Source organism: Arctopsyche grandis, chromosome 4 (assembly GCF_051622035.1).
Source record: "Arctopsyche grandis isolate Sample6627 chromosome 4, ASM5162203v2, whole genome shotgun sequence".
Taxonomy (NCBI): domain Eukaryota; kingdom Metazoa; phylum Arthropoda; class Insecta; order Trichoptera; family Hydropsychidae; genus Arctopsyche; species Arctopsyche grandis.
In genome coordinates this window covers 19411238-19431508 of record NC_135358.1, presented here as the reverse complement: position 1 = coordinate 19431508, position 20271 = coordinate 19411238, and the positions used below count along the sequence as shown (strand labels likewise).

Here is a 20271-nt window from a genome sequence, read left to right as displayed (position 1 = left end):
AGAACTTTGCCTCGACTTAATCAGCATATGTAACAGCAAATCTTCACATTTAGATTCAATTTCTTCAAAAATTCTTTGAAGCGTCTGTTTGTTGATACAATCTCGTGCTATTATATTTTTTTACGATCTTAATAACCTTTTTCATTCCATCCTCAATTTATTAAAATAAATTTAAATATATGTATATATTTTTTTTTTTGGTATTTATTATATGAAAAAAAAAATTAAGTCGTATCGATAAGAATTTCAGTAACCGATACTAAGTTTCAGTTCGATAGGACTAACGGTGTTCAAAAAATCCCCAAAATACACAGACACACACATTTTTTCAAGATCATGAAAACGTGATCAGTAATCGATTCCGAGTTCGAATCAGTCAAAATCTTGAAAACTTCATCTATTGTTACTACGTACATAGATAAAGTAAAAACTTTAGCCTTAATCGGCTAACTTAAGTGGGTCACTTGAAATTGTTAAATATGGTCACTTGGTGACCCACGGGTCATAGGTTGTCGATGCCTGTTTAATATAATGTGTTGCAAGTTTCTAAGAAACCGCTACGGCAGACAATTTGATAGAGATTATCTGTCGACAAGTCTGTTTTTTGTCCTCTTAGGAGTTCATTGTTATATTTCTTAACATATTTTTATTGTATCACATGCGATCGCATGTCGCGAATGCTATTAAAAACAAAACTTCGTATATTGTTATTACGTACATAGACAAAGTAAAAGAAAATCAATAATAAATAATCGTGCTGGGATAAAAAGTGATTACAAATTGAATTAGTACGTGGCGGGTGCGCAGCTTCCCATACTGTCAAGTTCGTGTGCGACAATTGACCACGGTTGTCGCCGAGTAAGGAGTTTCTTCCATCCGTCGATAAAAAAACTTAACATCTGAAAGAATGGTAAAGGAAGGGGATTGAAAAAATGACACGTACGTTTCAAAAAAGTAACTTCTTGTCGCTGGGTTCGATTCAATTAACAACGAAATCAATCTATTCATGCGAGGGTACGTGAGGAAACAATCGAGACGATACGGTGCCACGAAGATGGCGATAAGTCACTTTGGTGATTTTTTTATTTATTTATTTTTTCTTGAAAAGTCGCAGTTGAGTGGGTTCTTTGCAGACCGTATTAAATATACATACATATGTATATGTACAATGTACAAGTATTAACTTTTAGTATTTATGATGCCAACGTAAAACTATAATATTATTCAAGTCTTTAAGATTTACTTGCAGTATTTTATTACAGATCAAATGTATATAAACTTTCATATTATCGTACTTACATACATACATAAGTTGAACACGTAGTGAAGCAACGCGATTGGAAACGGGAACATTTCACCCGGCACATTAGATATTTATTTATTTATTTAATTATACAGGTAAAAACCTATTTAAGTAAATTACATAATAAAAACATATAATGAAATCTTATAATATAAAAATAACAATAAAAGAAAAAATAGTAAAATACCCATTTAAGTAAATTACATAATAAAAACATAATAAAATGTATGTATGTATGTATGTAGTATTAATAGATCGCGATCCAGCTGACTTTCTCAACAAACTAACACAGTTGGACAGGGAAAGTAGGAAAGGAGGATTAAGAATTAACGTAGATAAGAATAAACCAATGTTCAACAGTTATTGCATACCTGGCATTTCATTACATGATAAAATGGTAGAAGTAGTCAGTAATTATCGATAATTAGGACAAGTAATAGATATATCCGGTAGTAAAGATGAATAAATAAAGAGACGTATGAAATTAGGAAAGAAGTGCATTTGGACGCATGAATGCCGGTTTTAAATTAAAAAATGTTACTTTGCTGAAAAACAGATCTTTAAACAATGTGTTTTGCCAGTGATGGCTTATGGGTGTGAAATTTGGACATCGAACGCCAAGATGCTACACAAAGTCCAGTGCACTCTAAGAAGTGTGGAACACTGCATGCTCGGTATAAAGAGAAAATATAGGAAGCAGAATACGTGGGTGACAATAATGACAATGGCAATAGGCGGATCATGTAGCTAGAAGAATGGATGAAAGTTAGACAAACGAAGTGCTAGAATTGTACCCGAGAGAATGTAAAAGGTTAAAAGTAAGTTCGAAAGGAAGATGGGTAGAATAAAATAGGAAAATGTATGGGCTGAGATGGGTGAGAGTTGCGTAAAACAGATATGAGTGGAAGCGTGTTGGACAGGCCTTCACCCAGCTGAGGATGGTGAATGGCTGTAAATAATGATACTGATGAGATGGTACAATGCTACCTTATCGCGTAGTATCGTATCAGGTCGCCTCATCTTGGTCTTATTCAAAACTGCTACTGTGGCCTCTATGGCGTAACATCACACTACTTGCTTTAGGCTTTTTCATCGAGACCGTTTTGTTAATTCGCCCACACGCATGCAAAAACACGTATATTTGATTACTGTGACCGAAGCAATTATATATCATTTTATTGAGCAGTAATGTATCACATTCGCCCGTCAAATATCCTCTCGATCGCTTTCTAATTTACGACATCGCCAAAAACACGCACGACATCCCGGAAAGCTTTGCGAATTTAAGATAAGCTAAAGCGGCAATAAAAGCTCGTTAATGATTCGATACAGCTGTATATATATATAAAAAAATAACGGACTAGTATCGGGCGTTTTAATTGTAGCGTATATATATTAGGAGCGTTAATCACCCTAAACTCGTCCCAATGTGTAGATTATTGCGCAATAAATCTTATCGACTTTTTAACACTACTTCGCAATAGTTGAATCGACTTTTTTTGATTTAGCATATCCATTGCCGTTTGTACAGTTATTATTTAATCAGCGAGTAAGGATTATGATGAAATATATTTTAGTATCATTTTAGCACACAGACGACATCCTGTTAAATTTCACACATTCAAATGGCGAATATTGAAAAAATTAACGCTCTAATGTTTGCGTTCTACTTAAGCGGAAACTTTTTTAAAGAATACTCATCATTATAGTCTAGGGTCAATCATGTATAAATCCTGATTCCATGAAGGACAATGTCGAAGTTCATGGTCTTGCGAACACCGACCATTGCAATGACATGACGAATTAAGTGGTTGTTCAGTACACGGACTCCAATGTATGTATCTATGTATGTACATGTGTATGTACATATCTATCGATTTTATGATATGTTCTGAGTTTTTTTTATGGGATACGTTCAATTTTATTAAGGATCTAATATGTGAAATGTGTAATGAACAAAACTTGGAAAACCTGTACGGTAGTACGATCGACCGGTTCGATACCGATATTATCGCATTATATCATCAGATGCGCTTATAAATTTTAATCTCAAAACTTGAATCCAGATTTTTAAAATAGTTGTATGATACTAAATCATTTACATAAATTCCTTCGTTAGCGATTGGTTTCAATGGTGATCATGCATATTTTAACCTAGCATAACAAAAGGCTTGTGTTAGAGGTTTTTCGTGGAGATTTAAGCTTTTTTCATAATATAATATGATATGTAGGTACAACGTTTTTACATACATAATATGGATACAACGATTTTGTATCAACAAATGAACTCTAGCCGCAGTTATTCGTCAACTCGAGCGTGTTCAAATATAAAGCTTGAAATTGTAAATGTAATTTTTCGTTTTTCTTATCACTTCTTAGACGACAAGTGGTGCAAATTTATCGATCCATTGTTAATTCGTCACGACAAACTATGTTCTCTGAAAACACCTTTCAACAATTTGTCATGCTTAATGCATACGTGATTAAATTACAGGCCAGTAATTTGATTATTTGCATTAAAAATCTATTAAGCACAAGTTTTTCGCTTATTTATTTACCATACTTGGGAGAGTCGGCAAATCCGATAGACCCAAAGAGTTTGACTTAGACATACATATATATATATATATATATATATATATATATATATATATATATATATATATATATATATAATTAATTGGATTATTTGCATTAAAAATCTATTAAGCACAAGTTTTTCGCTTATTTATTTACCATACTTGGGAGAGTCGGCAAAGCCGATAGACCCAAAGAGTTTGACTTAGACATACATACATATATATACATATATATACATATATATATATATATATATATATATATATATATATATTATATATATATATATATATATATATATATATATATATATATATATATATATATATATATATATATATATATATATATTTATTTATTTTATTTTATTCTAAACAGACCATTGTGGCATAACAGGAATTCCTAAAGCGACACAATGGTCAAAAACATAACACAAAAAAAACAAAATAACAATTAAACACAAATCAATACACAACGAAAATATATATATATATATATATATATATATATATATATATATATATATATATATATATATATATATATATATAATATTTCCGTACGCACCCAACCGTCCGAAATGATATGCGAACCAGGCAGTATATGTCGGAGTATTTCATCAGGTAAAAGTCGAGTTAATTCAGAGCACGGCAATACTAGAGTAGTCGCAAAGAGCAACCAATGACAGGAAGGAGCGGGTCGACCCAGCCTCGCTTCCGAGCCTAGAGGGTCCACTCTTTCGAGAATTCCAACTTTTATCTAATTAGTTTTGAAAAATAGCGCAAATGCAGATTTGTCTTCAAACATATATACCACATACTCTAATGAGCATTATCACTACATGTATTAAATAAGCAAATATATACATAATTATAGTCATCATCAGATATCATCACGCACGCGTTCCTCACCCTTAACCAGAATATACACACATGTATGTATGTATCTCGTATTAAAATTAAATTGGTCATAACTGTTTGCGGATGTGTGTACGTACATGTTTTATCTACATGTGTACATGCGAGTGGAGAATTCGCTGGAGGATGCGCATCTGCATCGTCATTCATAGTACGACCGCCTAGGATTGTTTAGAGCTTTCGACGCGCCTCTCCATCTATTTGCATAGCAGGAACAGAGTGTGTCGACCGTAAATAAGCTCACGATCGCGGCCGCCCACTGGCGGAAGCTCATCGAGGTCGTGAGCTTTCGCGGCGACAATTACAGAGTCAAGGGCGGACGACCAGAACATCGATCCAAAGCTTCGAGTTCAAATCTGCCAGCTTATGAAGCTCCACTAGTTGCCAGTTGTTCACGCCACGTGTGGCAGTTTGTATCGCGTGAGCCTTTGCTCGTTCCACTGTCTACATATGTACATATGTATGTGTATACTAAAGGTCTGGGTTCACTTTCGGCTACAGTGACCGCTAACTTTCACTGTTGATATTCAAGCACAGCTCAAAATGGAAATTTTCACGAATGGGATCGCCCGATAATCTTCTTTAGATGATTTTTTATTGTACCTATTATACATATATCATCGCATGGGTTTTGGCATTTTAAGTTATTAACTCTTTTTAGCACCTACACCGAATCCATCTTCCACGATGCTCTCCAAGAGGCGGAGGGCATCAAGGTGGGCGGCGAGTCGATCACCAATATAAGATATGCCGATGACACGGCACTAGTCGCTGAAAATTTAGCAGACCTGCAAAGATATCTAGACCGTGTACATCAAGAAAGCAATCGAAGAGGTCTGCGCATAAATCTAAAGAAGACAAAATTTATGATAGTAGATAGAATGCAAACAGACACCGGGAATCTAACCTTGGATGGAGAGGTGATAGAAAGAGTAAAAAGATTCAAATACCTGGGTACCTGGCTGAATGAAGAGATGGACCCAGATGAAGATCTAAGAATCCGCATCGAGATGGCTAGAACAGCATTTGTAAAAAAATGAAGGCGGCGCTTACAAACAAGCATCTCAATCTTCATACGCGGTTGAGATTCGCGAAGAGCTACGTCTGGATAGTATTACTACACGGATGTGAGACGTGGACTCTGAAGACCAAGATGATCAGCCGCATCGAAGCTTTTGAGATGTGGGTCTATAGGCGTATGCTGAAGATTCCGTGGACCAAAAAGATATCAAACGAAGCTTTCCTCGGCATGATGGGGAGAGGCAGGGAACTTGTTTCTGTCATCAAGCGGAGAAAGATGGAGTACCTCGGACACATGATACGAGGTCTAAAATACGAATTTCTCCGTTTGATAACCGTGGGGAAAATAGAAGGAAAAAAATGGATTGGCAGGAATAAGTTATTTTGGCTTCGAAACATGCGCATGTGGACCGATATGAGCGCCGAAGATCTGTTCCGAGCCGCTGAAGACCGATGCGGATATATTCAAATAATCGACGAGGTGGTCGCCAACGTCCGGATGCGGACAAGGCGAAGAAGAAGTTATTAAATTAAAAAAAATTAAAAGAAATGTGAAATTTTTTTCAAATACCTTTTAAATATATTTAATTTAATATTCATATTTTACTTGCTGAACCCGGCATGCGTTGCAATGCCACAATAGCGCATGCAATTCCCGTTCCCGTTTCTCGATGTGTTCGATAAGTGAATGCTTCAGTTTCAAATTAATACTTAATAATCAAATTAAATTACAGCAATGATCAACAACCATCGCGGACATACACACAATAACTCCTGTAAGATTCATCGCAATCGATTGAATTGTATAGGAACGCATACGTGACACACGGGGACGTGACAATTGGTGCAAGTCCAAAAGGTTCAACGACAAAATGTACCCGAAAATTAGTGCACTGAAATGTACCCGCGACAAAATGTTCACGCGACAAAATGTACCCGCGACAAAATGTTCACGCAACAAAATGTTCACGCGACAAAATGTCCACGGAAATAATGTTCAAGCGACAAAATGTTCAAAAATCCTAAATTTTCCTATTTTAGTGGAAAAAGTAACTTTTTATTGTATTATATTTATCGATGTATATGGTATCTTGTACCGGTACTTTTTATCGTATACATCGCGGGAGTTATTAAATTAGTATAAATGACAGGTGTTCTCAACCGTATCCAATATTTATTTATTTAAATTGAAAAGCGTATGAACTGCAGATTACATTGAATTAGTTTTTATGGCAGGGCTTCTCAACCGTCTCCAAAATTTTCTTTATTTCAAATGAATAATTTACTGCCTGCCATATAAACTAATTCAATGTAATCTGCAGTTCATACGCTTAGAAAGTTTTTTTTTTTCAATTTAAATAAGTAAATATTGGATACGGCTAAGAACCCCTAACATTTAAATTAATTCAATGACATTTTAAAATGATATTCAATGAGTCACAATGACATTCGCTTAAAATGTAATTGTCAATTTAAATAAGAATATGTTGGTACGGTTGAGAACACCTGTAATTTATACTAATTTAATAGCATCCGCGATCTATACGATAAAAAGTACCATATACATCGATAAATATAATACAATAAAAAGTTACTTTTTCCATTAAAAATTTAGGATTTTTGAACATTTTGTCGATTGAACATTATTTCCGTGGACATTTTGTCGCGTGAACATTTTGTCGCGGGTACATTTTGACGCGTGAACATTTTGTCGCGGGTACATTTTGTCAGTGCACTAATTTTCGGGTACATTTTGTCGTTGAACCTTTTGGACTTGCACCAATTGTCGTGTACCCGTGACACACAAACAGACAAACATTGATTTTTATAGTTATAGATATAAGTTTTTTGTTGATCTGTTATTATCTCCGTATTATATTCGTAAGTGTAAAAACACATTGAGAGTTTGTGTTTTTCTTTTAGATACTTTTGAACATGCAAAAAAACGCTAGCAAGCCTAGCCATACCAGAGGCACGCAGTCTCAAAAATCACCCCCTGGAATGTTTTTGTGATATTTTATCCTTGTAATGATAGATAACGGTGAAGAAATGTAGGAGCAACTTGAATAAACAATGAACTGGGAACGCCCTTCCTTGACTGGAAGCCAATAAGATGTGCCGTGCCGTTCCTTTCAGTGTGTTTTTGCCTTCCAAGGTTAAATTTTCTCAATTATTTAAATTTTTATTTAAAATTGTAGTCTTTTGGGTGAATTTCATTTCGCAAAACTCCTTTCGAACATGTCCCCAGCTTTTTCTTCTATGTGTGCTGAGATTTAAAGCGCTAACACATTGTTTTTGGCATTCTGTGATGAAAAAATATGTCTCGCTCCGCAGGGGTATTTTTTGGCAAGTTCCTCCTACGTTTCTTCAGATATGAGAATCATCGTTTTAAGTCAAACTTATGTCAATACAAGGATTTTTGGCCTGGATGCCATAGCATAGATCAGGCGTGCCAGTCTTTTTTACATGTGCATTGCTATCTAAAAAACATGTGCCGCGTATCTCTCTCTATGTCTACACTTCTACATGGGCACGTATAATAATGTACGTATATTTTTCGAGTGGTATGATAATAAGTGTGCTGATACTCTTGCCCAGGAATGTAATTTGTGTTAACTGCATCAGTTAGTCTTCTTGGCAATCGACCTCACGTGATTATGGCAAATTGTGTGCATGTTTTCTCATTTCCCCACAGTGACACTATTCGTAGTCTGATATACATACGTACATACATACACGGTGTGTTAATTTTTTTTTTTTGGTTGAAAGTGATTCGTCTTCTTATCAGATGCTTTTATTCCGAGTTCTCGTGCCTTTCCAAGATACTACCTATTCTCACCCGTGGTAGTTGAGATTTATGATTGCCTTGGGGTTGTAATTTTTCACGCCCACATGCCTCGTCATGCAGTGTAAGTTTAATGTTTAATACATGCACACAGAGTGCATAAAAAAGAAAAACATATTCAAGATTGCATAAAAATGAGTTTTTGGGTTTTATCTTTCCCTAGATTTAAGAAAGTTATTATTTGGATATATGTAAAATACGTTATTCGGTGTTAGCTACATTTCAATTTTACGACATTGGCCTTCAATTTTACGGACTTGCAGAGATCACACTGCATACGTTGAAGTACACAATTATGCGGGAGGGCCTCAAGGCCTCTTCGAGTCCTCTCTGAGTTGCCAGGTATTCGGATCGCGTTAATGGCCTCGTCTAAATACCAATTATTAGTTCGTTATAATCATAACGAAAGCAAAAAACCCTAAGATCTAATCGTTTAAGATAGAAATACAACCCCTCGGCGGCTGCCATCGGCCGACTCGTTAACGGCAATTCAAGACCAATTTCGTCGGCTTCTTTTGCCTTAATAGACTTTATATTAATACGACATAAAATGGCGTCAAGCCGCCATAAATCAATTTTCACGTTGGACTGAAATTGATCGAATAATAATATATGTACCTGTTAAATTGAATTTCACCTGAGGCTACGGCACATCATGTAAGCTCCATATTGGGTGCATCGATTCGAATTGGCATTGTAAATGTTTGTTCCACTTTGTTGAATTGGAAGCTCGTCTTATTAAGTGGTTATAATTACCGTTGTTGATTCCATCATTATATTTGGAATTTATGGAATAATAAATCGTATAATATTTGAAGCTTCTCTTTTTTGTAAGGGATATTTTTCTGTAACTTTTCCTTAACATGAAACGTTTTGGTATTTTTGTGACGCAAGTGCATCCTTGCATTGTTTATGTGTAATATTAAGTACTATCAACGTTTAACGAAAGCACTCAACTCTCGTTACACCGAAAGAGTAAAATAAATTGTCGGACCCAAACTGAGCCCTAATGTCCGACTAAATACAGTAATTTTAAAAGCATTTGGCCTGCGGCGAATTGAGGCTTCGTCGAGGGGCGTTCGATTAGTTTGAATAAGGTTACTTTTTTATTACATAATAATAAAAGTAAAATGTAATGTTCCTCAATAGAACACTTTCAATGATACTATTTATTGAATAAAAATAAAAATAATATATACGAGTAAACTTAACATTGGAACCTCTCGTCGCGACTCGATAGTAATCACCACCAGCATTCGCGTTGGTAATATGTATGAACATGAATCTTCCTCATAAATATTTCATACTTTATAAAATTTTGTGTGGGTGCATCTTGGCATATTTTGAAAAGTGTGCATTAAATATATACATACATACATACAAAGGAAGCGATGTGACTCACGAAATTATTGCACAATGCATGTAAATAATAAATCGTGTCCGTATGCGCAATTTAAGCTCATAGCTATCAAATTACAGTGCATCAACTAATCACTCAATTATGCAACAATAAAATGAGTCTTGTTCCTCAACTTCTGGCCATATGGTCACACCCCTTTTGGACCTCTGGGAAACAATTATATGCGGAGTGTGGGGAATGATACTTTATGATTGTTTTTAACCTGATTAAAAATAATCATTTTATCAGCCATGTTTAATGCAACTTACATGTATGTATGTACTGAGGAGGGGAGAATGGATTAAATTTGAGTTTTCAGGAATTCTAGGGCTTTTTATTGCTTCCATGTTTTCCATGGAAGTGGTTTAAATACTTTTTCTTAACCTTTATTCCTATTTATCAAATCAATGAATTTTATTGAATTGAATTAAGAATCTTTTTTTTTGAGCCGTGACAATAAAATAAACACAGAAATGCTGGTTCAATATTACGTGTAAAGATCCGTTATTATCCAGCACTGCGCGTCAACAGCTTGGCATAGAACTGCACGGAAAAGACTACATCGATTCATACTATACAGCACCCCCGTTTTAGGCACGTTAGTACTTGTTTTGGACGAGTGCAAGGCAAAATCGGCTCACATACACATTACAGAGTGCAATATTGCGCAATTGACATGTACTGGTGTTTGATATTACTAGATCGTGTCGGTTACTGCTGCTACGGACACGCCACGTACATATTATATTACGGAGCATATGAATGCGACCATATAAAATGTACTAAAGAATATTTTTCGTATTGCTGTTTATGTGCCGACTTGTGCTGTGCTAGTATAAATGAACCTTTAATTGTAAAATATACAATGTATTGTTTCAGTTTGAGAATTGAAAGTATGCGCATTTCAATGTTTCTTAGATAATATCGAAAACTGGCATTAGGAATAAACTTTCCCATGGATCCGTTGTTCGAATCGATCAACTTCTGTGACCTCTTGGGTGCCTCTTGGCGTCCAACGATAACGATAATAATAAACGGCGCTTTGTGCATGTGTTTGAGGGTGTGAGGGGAAAGGCATTGGGAATTTGCAATGTTGATCTTGCAGATTGTTGTCGGCAATGTTGGGATACCTTCGCTTTTTGCCCGGCCGGATTCGTTCGAACCGTTCGATCTAACGGCAGATGATAATAATGATGATGATGATGATGAGCACCTGAACCGTGCATATATGGTATACCCAATACGTATTAGCGTAAACGAATTCCCAAGTAAGATCTTAAATTTGCATACGTTAATGGCGAATCTGTATAGTATAAGACCCGTATTGTGTAACTAATCAACTACTATATAATACTACATTTTAACGGCTTACTGTCTGCTAAAGCGTCGTTTTTACTAAAATGAAGTTAGTGTTGGTCTTAAAGGTTTCCTCACATAATATGTTAGTTCACAAGTCTATTATCATATTTGCACTTCGAATGCCGTTTTATTTAACCCGGTAGTGACCTCGCACACTTTCCCGTTACTCGAACCACACCGGGGTCAACGCAATCCGACAATAAATATAACAATGTCCGTAATGCATATCGAGAATGTCAATACGAAACGAGCACACATTGATCGTTGTATACGGATGAATTCGAACGGCTAATCCCGATCGCAGATGTTTTAATCGCCGCTATAACAAGCCGCCCCAATTTCCAGGAACGAACGTTTCGATGTACGAGCTCGCTGCAACCAAACGTGGGTGAGACTATTCACTTGAAGCAGCGATATTATCGTTGTATGTTTGCTCGCAATATGAACATTAAAAATTAATAATGCTGTTTGGATTCAAAGAATAAAACACAAGAAAAGTCGCCTTCACAATAATTTTCCTTTTACATTAAATTCTCGATACATTGAATCCTCGGAATCCGAAATTTATTCGACTTTCTCGAAGATAATAAGTGGCTCTATCGCTGCTCTTGTTATTATTATAAAAAATCCTGATCTCTAATTAATTATGACGGCTCCTTAAAAATCGGCATCCACTCTCTCTCTACGCAAATTCGACAAGTCTGAACTTGCTGATTGTTTCAAGCATTATATGTTTGCGGTTTGTTATAAATATATTTGTATATAATATGTAATATTTGCGATTATGTATGTATGTACATACATATGTCTCAGAAAATCTCTACGTTTTTTTCGCACAAGGTGAGTAGGTAGAATATCATACCGAGTCACCTTTTATCCTGCTCTCGCACACGCGAGTAAGGCTGTGCGATAAAAATAGGGAGATTCCATGGCGCGCCACTGTTTTTTATATATTTAATTTTTTGGTTGGCCCAAAGCGACATTTTTGGTTAAACTTGTACATAAATACTAAACACATTCCACAAATTCGGATTTGCGATGAATTTATGAGAAACGAAGAGGGGGGGGGTGCCGAATTTATTGAATCCATCACAACAATTAAGTTAACCACTTAATCACCACACGTTTTTAGAATCCGATCGATTATTTATGTTTGTGTTTAGTACCAACCCTTGACACTACCTTTTGAATATATGTATTACAAACTAAGGAAAAATATTTTTTTTTCAATTTAATTAGTATCACAGGATATTTTTAGATGGCTAGATTTAGATTTTAGATGTTTAGATTTAGAATCATAGTTTTAAACACGAAAGAGCGCGCACCAGTGTGCTTATGGCGATTAAGTGGTTAACTAAAATACCAAACTCCAACACGAGATGGTACATAGATCTGGATTTGATAACCATCCGGATCTTGTCAGCAGTGTATATAAATCGAACAATTATTCGAATTCAGCCGGGATTTGAATCCTCGACCCATATACTGGTAATGAAACTAATATAAACCTTGTACAAATTGAATTAAACCAGTAATCTAAGCTTTGATTTACATAGTTATAGTGTCAATTTCCGTAATAAATCTAAAGCTAGAGCCTAGAACGTACGCACATACATACATATGTGCGTAGTTCTACATAGTTTGCTAATTTCAATTCTAATTATTTTGTTTGAATTTCGAAGTTGTCAATAGATTAATCGGGAATTCAATTAATAAATCCATTCGATTTATTTAATCTCAGAGCGCCAATAGTATATGGGATCAATCTCGAAACGAATCCAAGTATATAAATCTCAGGTGTACCCAGAGCACCTCTGTAAAACGTCAGCGATGGCAGATTGCGCATTATTCGCGTTCAGCGGGACGTCTTGTAAAATCACACATTCCGAGAATGAACTGCAACTCTGAACTGCAGCCGGAATTGCATTATGCATGCGGTGGTACGTCGATAAACAGATGGATTCGATACGAACGAGGCGAAACGCCTCCGCGATTGACGGATGGACAAGTTCCAAATCGGCACCAATAAATTGTAAATACGAAGTACAGAGTAGCGTGATGGGACAGAGTGCATCTGGGTGACTCGAGATAAGGTCAGAGATCGGCGGTTCCGATCGAACAGTGCATTCTCGAGAATGCATCGTGCCGGGAAAATGCATACGGAACAACAACATTGCCCTTCTAAGCGGTTGACCCATAACCGGCGAATCTCTGTGTAAACTTATACAAACCGTGATAGATAGGTATTCAAATTGCAGTTGGGAGTTGCATGAAAAGGAGTGCTTTGTAAGTTGTGTGCATAACGGATGTATGTATGAGCACTTTTAACATTTACATCTAAATTTTATGTATGTACACTACATAGTAACAATAGATGAAGTTTTGTGATCATGCGAAAGTTCGACCTCGAGATTTTGACTTATTTTTTTAATATCAATCGTTATTGGCATTTTATGTAAATATATATGTATGTATACCTACATGCTAGGATTTCATACTGGACATATTCTTCTTCAATTTATTTCACCTGTACTAAAATTTCATAGCTTCAACTGCATCAAAGATATATAAGCAACATATAATACATAGCTTATTCCGCCTGCTAAATAATTCAACATTTCCTCTGCGTCCTTTCTGTGGGTCTCACTTAAATATTCGATATTCGAATACATACGTATGTATATTCGACCCTTTTTCAATAAACATAAATTCTATTTACAAAATTATTCGAATGTTATTATTGTATGTTTCAATATTGTATTAAAAGTCAAATTTTCTAATCGTAAATACCAATTATAAATTGAGAACATGGATTGTTACATTACATCAAGTGATCTACTTTTACTTGCTGAAGTTCAAGAATACAGGATAATAATAAAAAAATCAGAATAACGCAAAAAGCGATCTCGCGCAATTCACTAAAATCTCGATCTCGGAACATCTGGCACTCGGAGTTCTCGTTAGTATAATATTTCGCGTGTGTAGCTGTCGATTGATGGAGTTTTTGGGTGCCAGGTTTCTCGTGATGGAGATTTTAGTGACTTGCGCTAGATCGCTTTTTGCGGAATAATCACCGGAATATTTTAGCCATGTCTAAGCGATCATCATTTCTTTGTTATTGTTTTTTTTGTGAGACTGGTGTGACGCATTGTGGCAACCTGTCAGGTCACATTGGTCATTCATATGTTATTATTATTATTATTTCTTAATTTTTATGTATTTATTATAATAATAAAATAAAAATAAAATAAATATGGAACTATTTTACAAGAAAATAACATGATTCTCCCGTTGCTGTATAAATTCTAATATTTTACCAATTTCATATTTGATATTTGAGTACTTGATTTTACGAATATTTGGGACCGCTAGTCCCTTCATATTTTCTGTCATCTCCGCTCATTGCATTTGAAAATGTATATTATGCATCTCCTACGTAAAGCGTGAGTATAAGGAAATCTTCGACTTTCAAATATTCTCCGACCAATTTAAAGTATTAAATTACCATATAATAATTTCTAAGCATTACTAAATTTTTGTTCATAATTTATAACAACATGAAAAACGTTTTGTCCTTTAGAGGGACTATGATTGTAATAAGAAAAAGAACAATTATTTAGTGGCTTTGTTGACTGGTGAGAGAACTTTTTTGTGAATGAAATTATTTCAATTAATTTGAAAAAAAAATCTGTGCACATATTAATGATCTAGCATCGGAATTAAAAAAGGTTCCAATTAAGAATCGATAACTGCATTAAAAAAATATAAACGCCTTGTCAAAAACCGCATTTAAACCAATTTTATATTAATTTGTGTCCTTCATTTCGATCTTAGCATATTTTCTTTCGCAGCGAAGATTCAAGGGCGAACCGGTTGCCGGTGCCGGAGATGCATCCGATCAAGTGCATCTCGGCCGTAATTGCATAATGGTTGGTGGGAATTGTCATTTTGATTGATCGCGATTTAATAGCGCGTCGGTGGCGATTTAACGACATTATAATTCAATCCGGAAGGAAGACGACGCTCTTATCTCGTTTAAAGGGCACGCCCTCGCATTGCAACCGTCTATATGAATCACACACAATCGTGAAGCTGGGTATTTCTCCATATATTGAAAGTTCCTCTGCAAAATCTTCAATAATTGCCAGCAATATAACATGGCTAATCTACATAATAGTAAATATTCATTTGTTGTTTTTTTTTCATTAAATTTATTTGAATATTTAACGACAATCGATCAGATCGAATTACCCACACACACACAACGAACGTTCTATGTGTTAAATATAAGATTTCAAATCGTATTCCCTATTGGAATGTGCAACACTGTAAAATTAAAAATCCTCCTAGTTGTCCAGTCTGCCACTGATCCATTCTCATCATAGTCGCTCTCACCGTTGCTTGACCGCATCGACTAGACGCATTAGAGTCGTTGTCAATTATCCGAGGATTACTAATGGATAGTGCTGTCGAAAGGTTAACCGGGTTAATGAGTAGCTTTCAAATGCAGTTTAGCTTACCTGTCGGAGCTTTTGCATACATCTAACATGAACGCATGAGCACCGCCTCCATATTATCATCATCATTGAATTAGATGCACGTAATGCAATTCTGATAAGTGTGTTTGGTTTGTGTCAATTAACATAATTCTAAAAATAGTGATGTTACAGAAATTTTGTCCCTTTTTCTCGCATACATATATTAATATTCATTTTTGGATTCCCGTTTCAAATGAGATTGATTTTAATATATTCGTTTTATGTTTATTACAGATGCTTGTTCTTGGTGAGCTGCCTGTTCGCTTGGTCGACTATTGCCGAAGCTGCCACCATCAAGAAATCAACATCAGGATCGGCTCCTGAGAAGGTTTCTAAAACGGTGAAACTTCCCAGAAATACTCTGACAAACCACGAAGTCCTCACCAAGTTGGGTATGAGGAGGCTGCATGTACCTTCTAGCCACAGTAGGAAGCGCCTGGCAGTGGAATCGAGACACCACTATAACGAGGACGACTCAAAGATGTACGTGATCAAACTGCCACCAAATCCTTACTACTACGCCCACACCAGACCAGAGAAGAACACCGTGAATTATAATAGTAGAAAACTACCAGTTGGTTTCAAATCAAACGGCAAACCGGGCAAGATCTACCACTGGAACATACCGACGTTGAAGAAGATGACTGGAGGGCAAAAGTTGCACTCGAGGTCGCAGATGTCCAGGCACGACGATGGAGACATGTTCGACATTCAAAAGACACCCACGTGGTCCAAGAGCGTTATTAACATCCAAAAGTCTGATTTTTTGAAGCCTCTGAAGCACACGAAAAAGACGCCAACGTATTATGTGCCGATGAAACCGAAGAAGGCTTCGTCCTTCCATAAGTACTTTCCTGGGAACGGAAAACCCAAGTCCTTCTACGTAATTGAGAAGAGCAAAAGGCCGACGGATGTCCAAAGTCTAATCCCGTGACCAGAGAGCCGATTGGCCTAACCGAAAGCCTATCGATTGGGTATGTCGTTCGATTATGTCACAAATTTCTGATCGTCTGCCAATTTGATAGACTATTTTGTAATGTTAACGATAATTACATTTAGACAGTTAAGTTTTATACTCACCGTTAACTCATAGTCATACGAGATCGTCGTGTTATTCTATCAATATTATGTATTGAACTTTGTCAATAATAACCGTAAGGCGATTAATTGTCCACGAGTGAAGAGATGGTGCGTTTCACTTTTTCCGGAAATGATGGAGCCTCTCGAAGTGTCGAAAATATCATTTTATAAAGTTTTGCACATTTAAATGTAATGCCGGATAGTAAGGTAAACTAGTCATAGTAAAAGTATAATAAAAACGAGTGAAAACCATTGTTGATGAATAGTAATTTTGTACGCGACTTCTGATGAGGTTCTATAGTGTAATTAAAATGAAAACAAGGCGAAAAAGAAAAAAAAGCGAAAATATTGTGCAATCAAATAAATTTGCAATGAATTAGATTTATTTATTTATTCATTGCAAATTTTAAATTTGCAATAAATTTGCAATGAATAGGTTGTAAAAAAGAAAGACAAGCGAATATTTTTAAGCTCAATTGTTTTGTACTTAAGTCTCTAATGTTATGTATCGATTTTATAAGTTTTATAAATAAAAATTTTAAACAAAATTTTAATTTCATTATTTAATTTGAATGCATACATTCCAAAAATATCCAATATAAAATAAATGTATACCTATTTTTTCCCACGAAAAATTCTTCATAAATGTACTCAATTTTGAATGTACAATATTCGCAATTATTGGTATGACCGATAATTGTGACCATGTGAAAAATGACCAATAATTGTGTAAGATATTCACAATTGTTGGTCATTAATAGCAATTCATTAGGTACCCGATTTTCTTTCATATGTATTTAAATATAATCTTACATTAACGGGTGAAATATAATAAGGTTGCATTCATAGTTAATAATTTTAAATTAAAATAAATACTCCAAATAAGGTTTATTAGAATTAATTATTAGCATAATAATTAGCTATGTACATAAATATGGACAAACTAGAATATATCTTAATATATACATACATACATTTTGTATATATTTCTCGGTGGAAATATTTTTCATTTTTGGAAATTTACATACAAATGTAGTATGAGTTTGTTTTTTTCTGATTTTTAATACAAGCATTAGAAAATTTAAACTAATTCCCCTATATGAAATATTTCAAAGCAATATTGTTACATATTGGTTCAAAACTTAGATAAAATTTACAACACTTTAAAGTGCTGGTAGATGTCACTAATGTGAGGAACAAAATTAAATTAAACATTTAGGAATTATATATAATTGAAAAATGAATAGAATTCATATCCAGTGTAAATTGCAAATTGCTTACAATTATTTTTAAAACATATTTAGAGTTTTGATGCTTAAAACATCCTTGAACCATTAATAAATAAAATACAAATTCCAAAATGATAAACTTATAATAATGATGTTCTTCTTTTAACTATATATGTATTTACATATATACATATATGTATGTGCATTATACATACTTATATAAATACATATGTATTTGAATTTCTTCGAATTTTTCTCAAGGTAAATACATACATATTAGTCATAAATTCATTATATGTATAAAAACATTTATTTCTATAGTAAAGGGGTCTATGATTTTAAACAATCTATGGAAAAAATAATTTTGTTGAATTTGTATGACGAGTTGAATATTTTAAGGGAATAGTTTTCTGGATAACATGCAATAATTTTAGTACAATATCAATTTTAAAGTAAATCCCAAAATTTAAGTCGAACAAATGTGAATGTACATTTTTTTTCAAACTTTAATAATTCAGTTTCTTGAATATGTACGTACGCTCAGTCGTCCTACGAATTTGTAGCGTACGTACGCATATCTACATATATGTACGTTTGTATGTACGTGCGTACGCTCAGTATGTACATACTACTAAGAACAAAACGCGCTTAAGTTTGAAAAGGTCCTACATTTCGGTTTGGTTCATAGCCGAAAATTGTCAGATATATCACGATATGACGTCTTCAATCACAAATGACGCGAAAAACAAATATAACACGAAAACTCGACTTTTCACACATTATAATTTTTCACACTGATGATTATATTTATTCTAATTTTAAATTTATACTATTTACTATTTGTGTTTACCCTTTGAATTTATGTATGTATATTATTGTAGAAAACTAAAAACGTGCTTACGGACATTCAAATGAATACATATGTACATACATACATATATGTACACAGTGGCGGACTGAGACTGAAATCAGTGCATGCCAGGAGTCAAAGGGGGCCCACCCAGGGTTAAAAAAATTGTCCCCCCCCCCCCCATATAACAAAATTTTCTTCTTTCCATCACGCTAAAAATCAAGGCCAAAAAATAAATAAAATTTTCCAAAATGGGAATAAACAAATTTAGGTACAAGAAAAAATGGCAAAAGCAAAATAGATCCATAAATTACACTGTATATTTCGTTTTAATCCCTGTCCTAGGTAAATAGAATGCATCATAAAAGAATGCGGCATAAAAGCGGCTTTTACTTTCGGTAGAAAACAATCGGGGACGTCATTTCAGCTTTTTCTTAGGGGGGCAGGCAAAGATTGGTCAAATTGAATTTTTTTTCAAAAAAGCTTTTTTACATCGAAATTAAAATGGAAAATATAAAATATGAAAAAAATAAGTTAATTTTTGAAAAAATAATTAGGGGGGCGGATGCCCCCCCAAATTACGTTCCTGAAAACAAAAAATGCATTATATTTTCAATTAATGTAAATCGAAAATCGGGATTTTGGAGAGGGGGCCCCTATCCTATGTTTCTATATACATGGATGTGTCTAGATTAGGAATAGATTTTATATTCGGAAAATGTTTAAAATTGTGTATTTAAATCTTACTATATCGTCGAAGTATAATCAAATGTTATTTTAAAAGTATGTATGAAGTAAATTTAAATCGCTGGTTGATGATGAATCGTCCTATCACACTTGTTTTAAGCAATTCAGTTTATATTATTCACGGAAATTTGTTTATTCCCATTTTTATTTCAGTAGGTAGTTGTTACATAGGTATTGGTATATGCATAATCTTGAGGTTGGAAATGGGCCCGGTAAAAGGGCCCACGCAAATGTTGAAACTTACATTTCGAGCCTAATAAAAAAAGTTAACCGATCCTTGGGCTGTTAAAGCAGGTATTAGTTGTTTGTGTATATATTAAGAAATTTGTTTTGTTGAAATACCCAAACTCTAAGTCCCAAAGTGCAATATCCTATAAATTTTTACACACGTGAAATAGTTATTT

The 20271-nt window shown here is 34.6% G+C and overlaps 1 protein-coding gene across 1 annotated transcript in view; it reads left to right on the top strand.

The window, feature by feature from the left end:
- The window catches only part of LOC143910723 (uncharacterized), a 59863-nt gene extending 42498 nt beyond the window's left edge, over positions 1 to 17365 (top strand). The window contains exon 2 of the mRNA XM_077429314.1: positions 16196 to 17365. Within this exon, the coding sequence (XP_077285440.1) occupies positions 16196 to 16895 (700 nt within the window). The 3' untranslated portion in view covers positions 16896 to 17365. The remainder of the gene's footprint in view (positions 1 to 16195) is intronic.
- The last annotated feature ends 2906 nt before the right edge of the window (positions 17366 to 20271 follow it).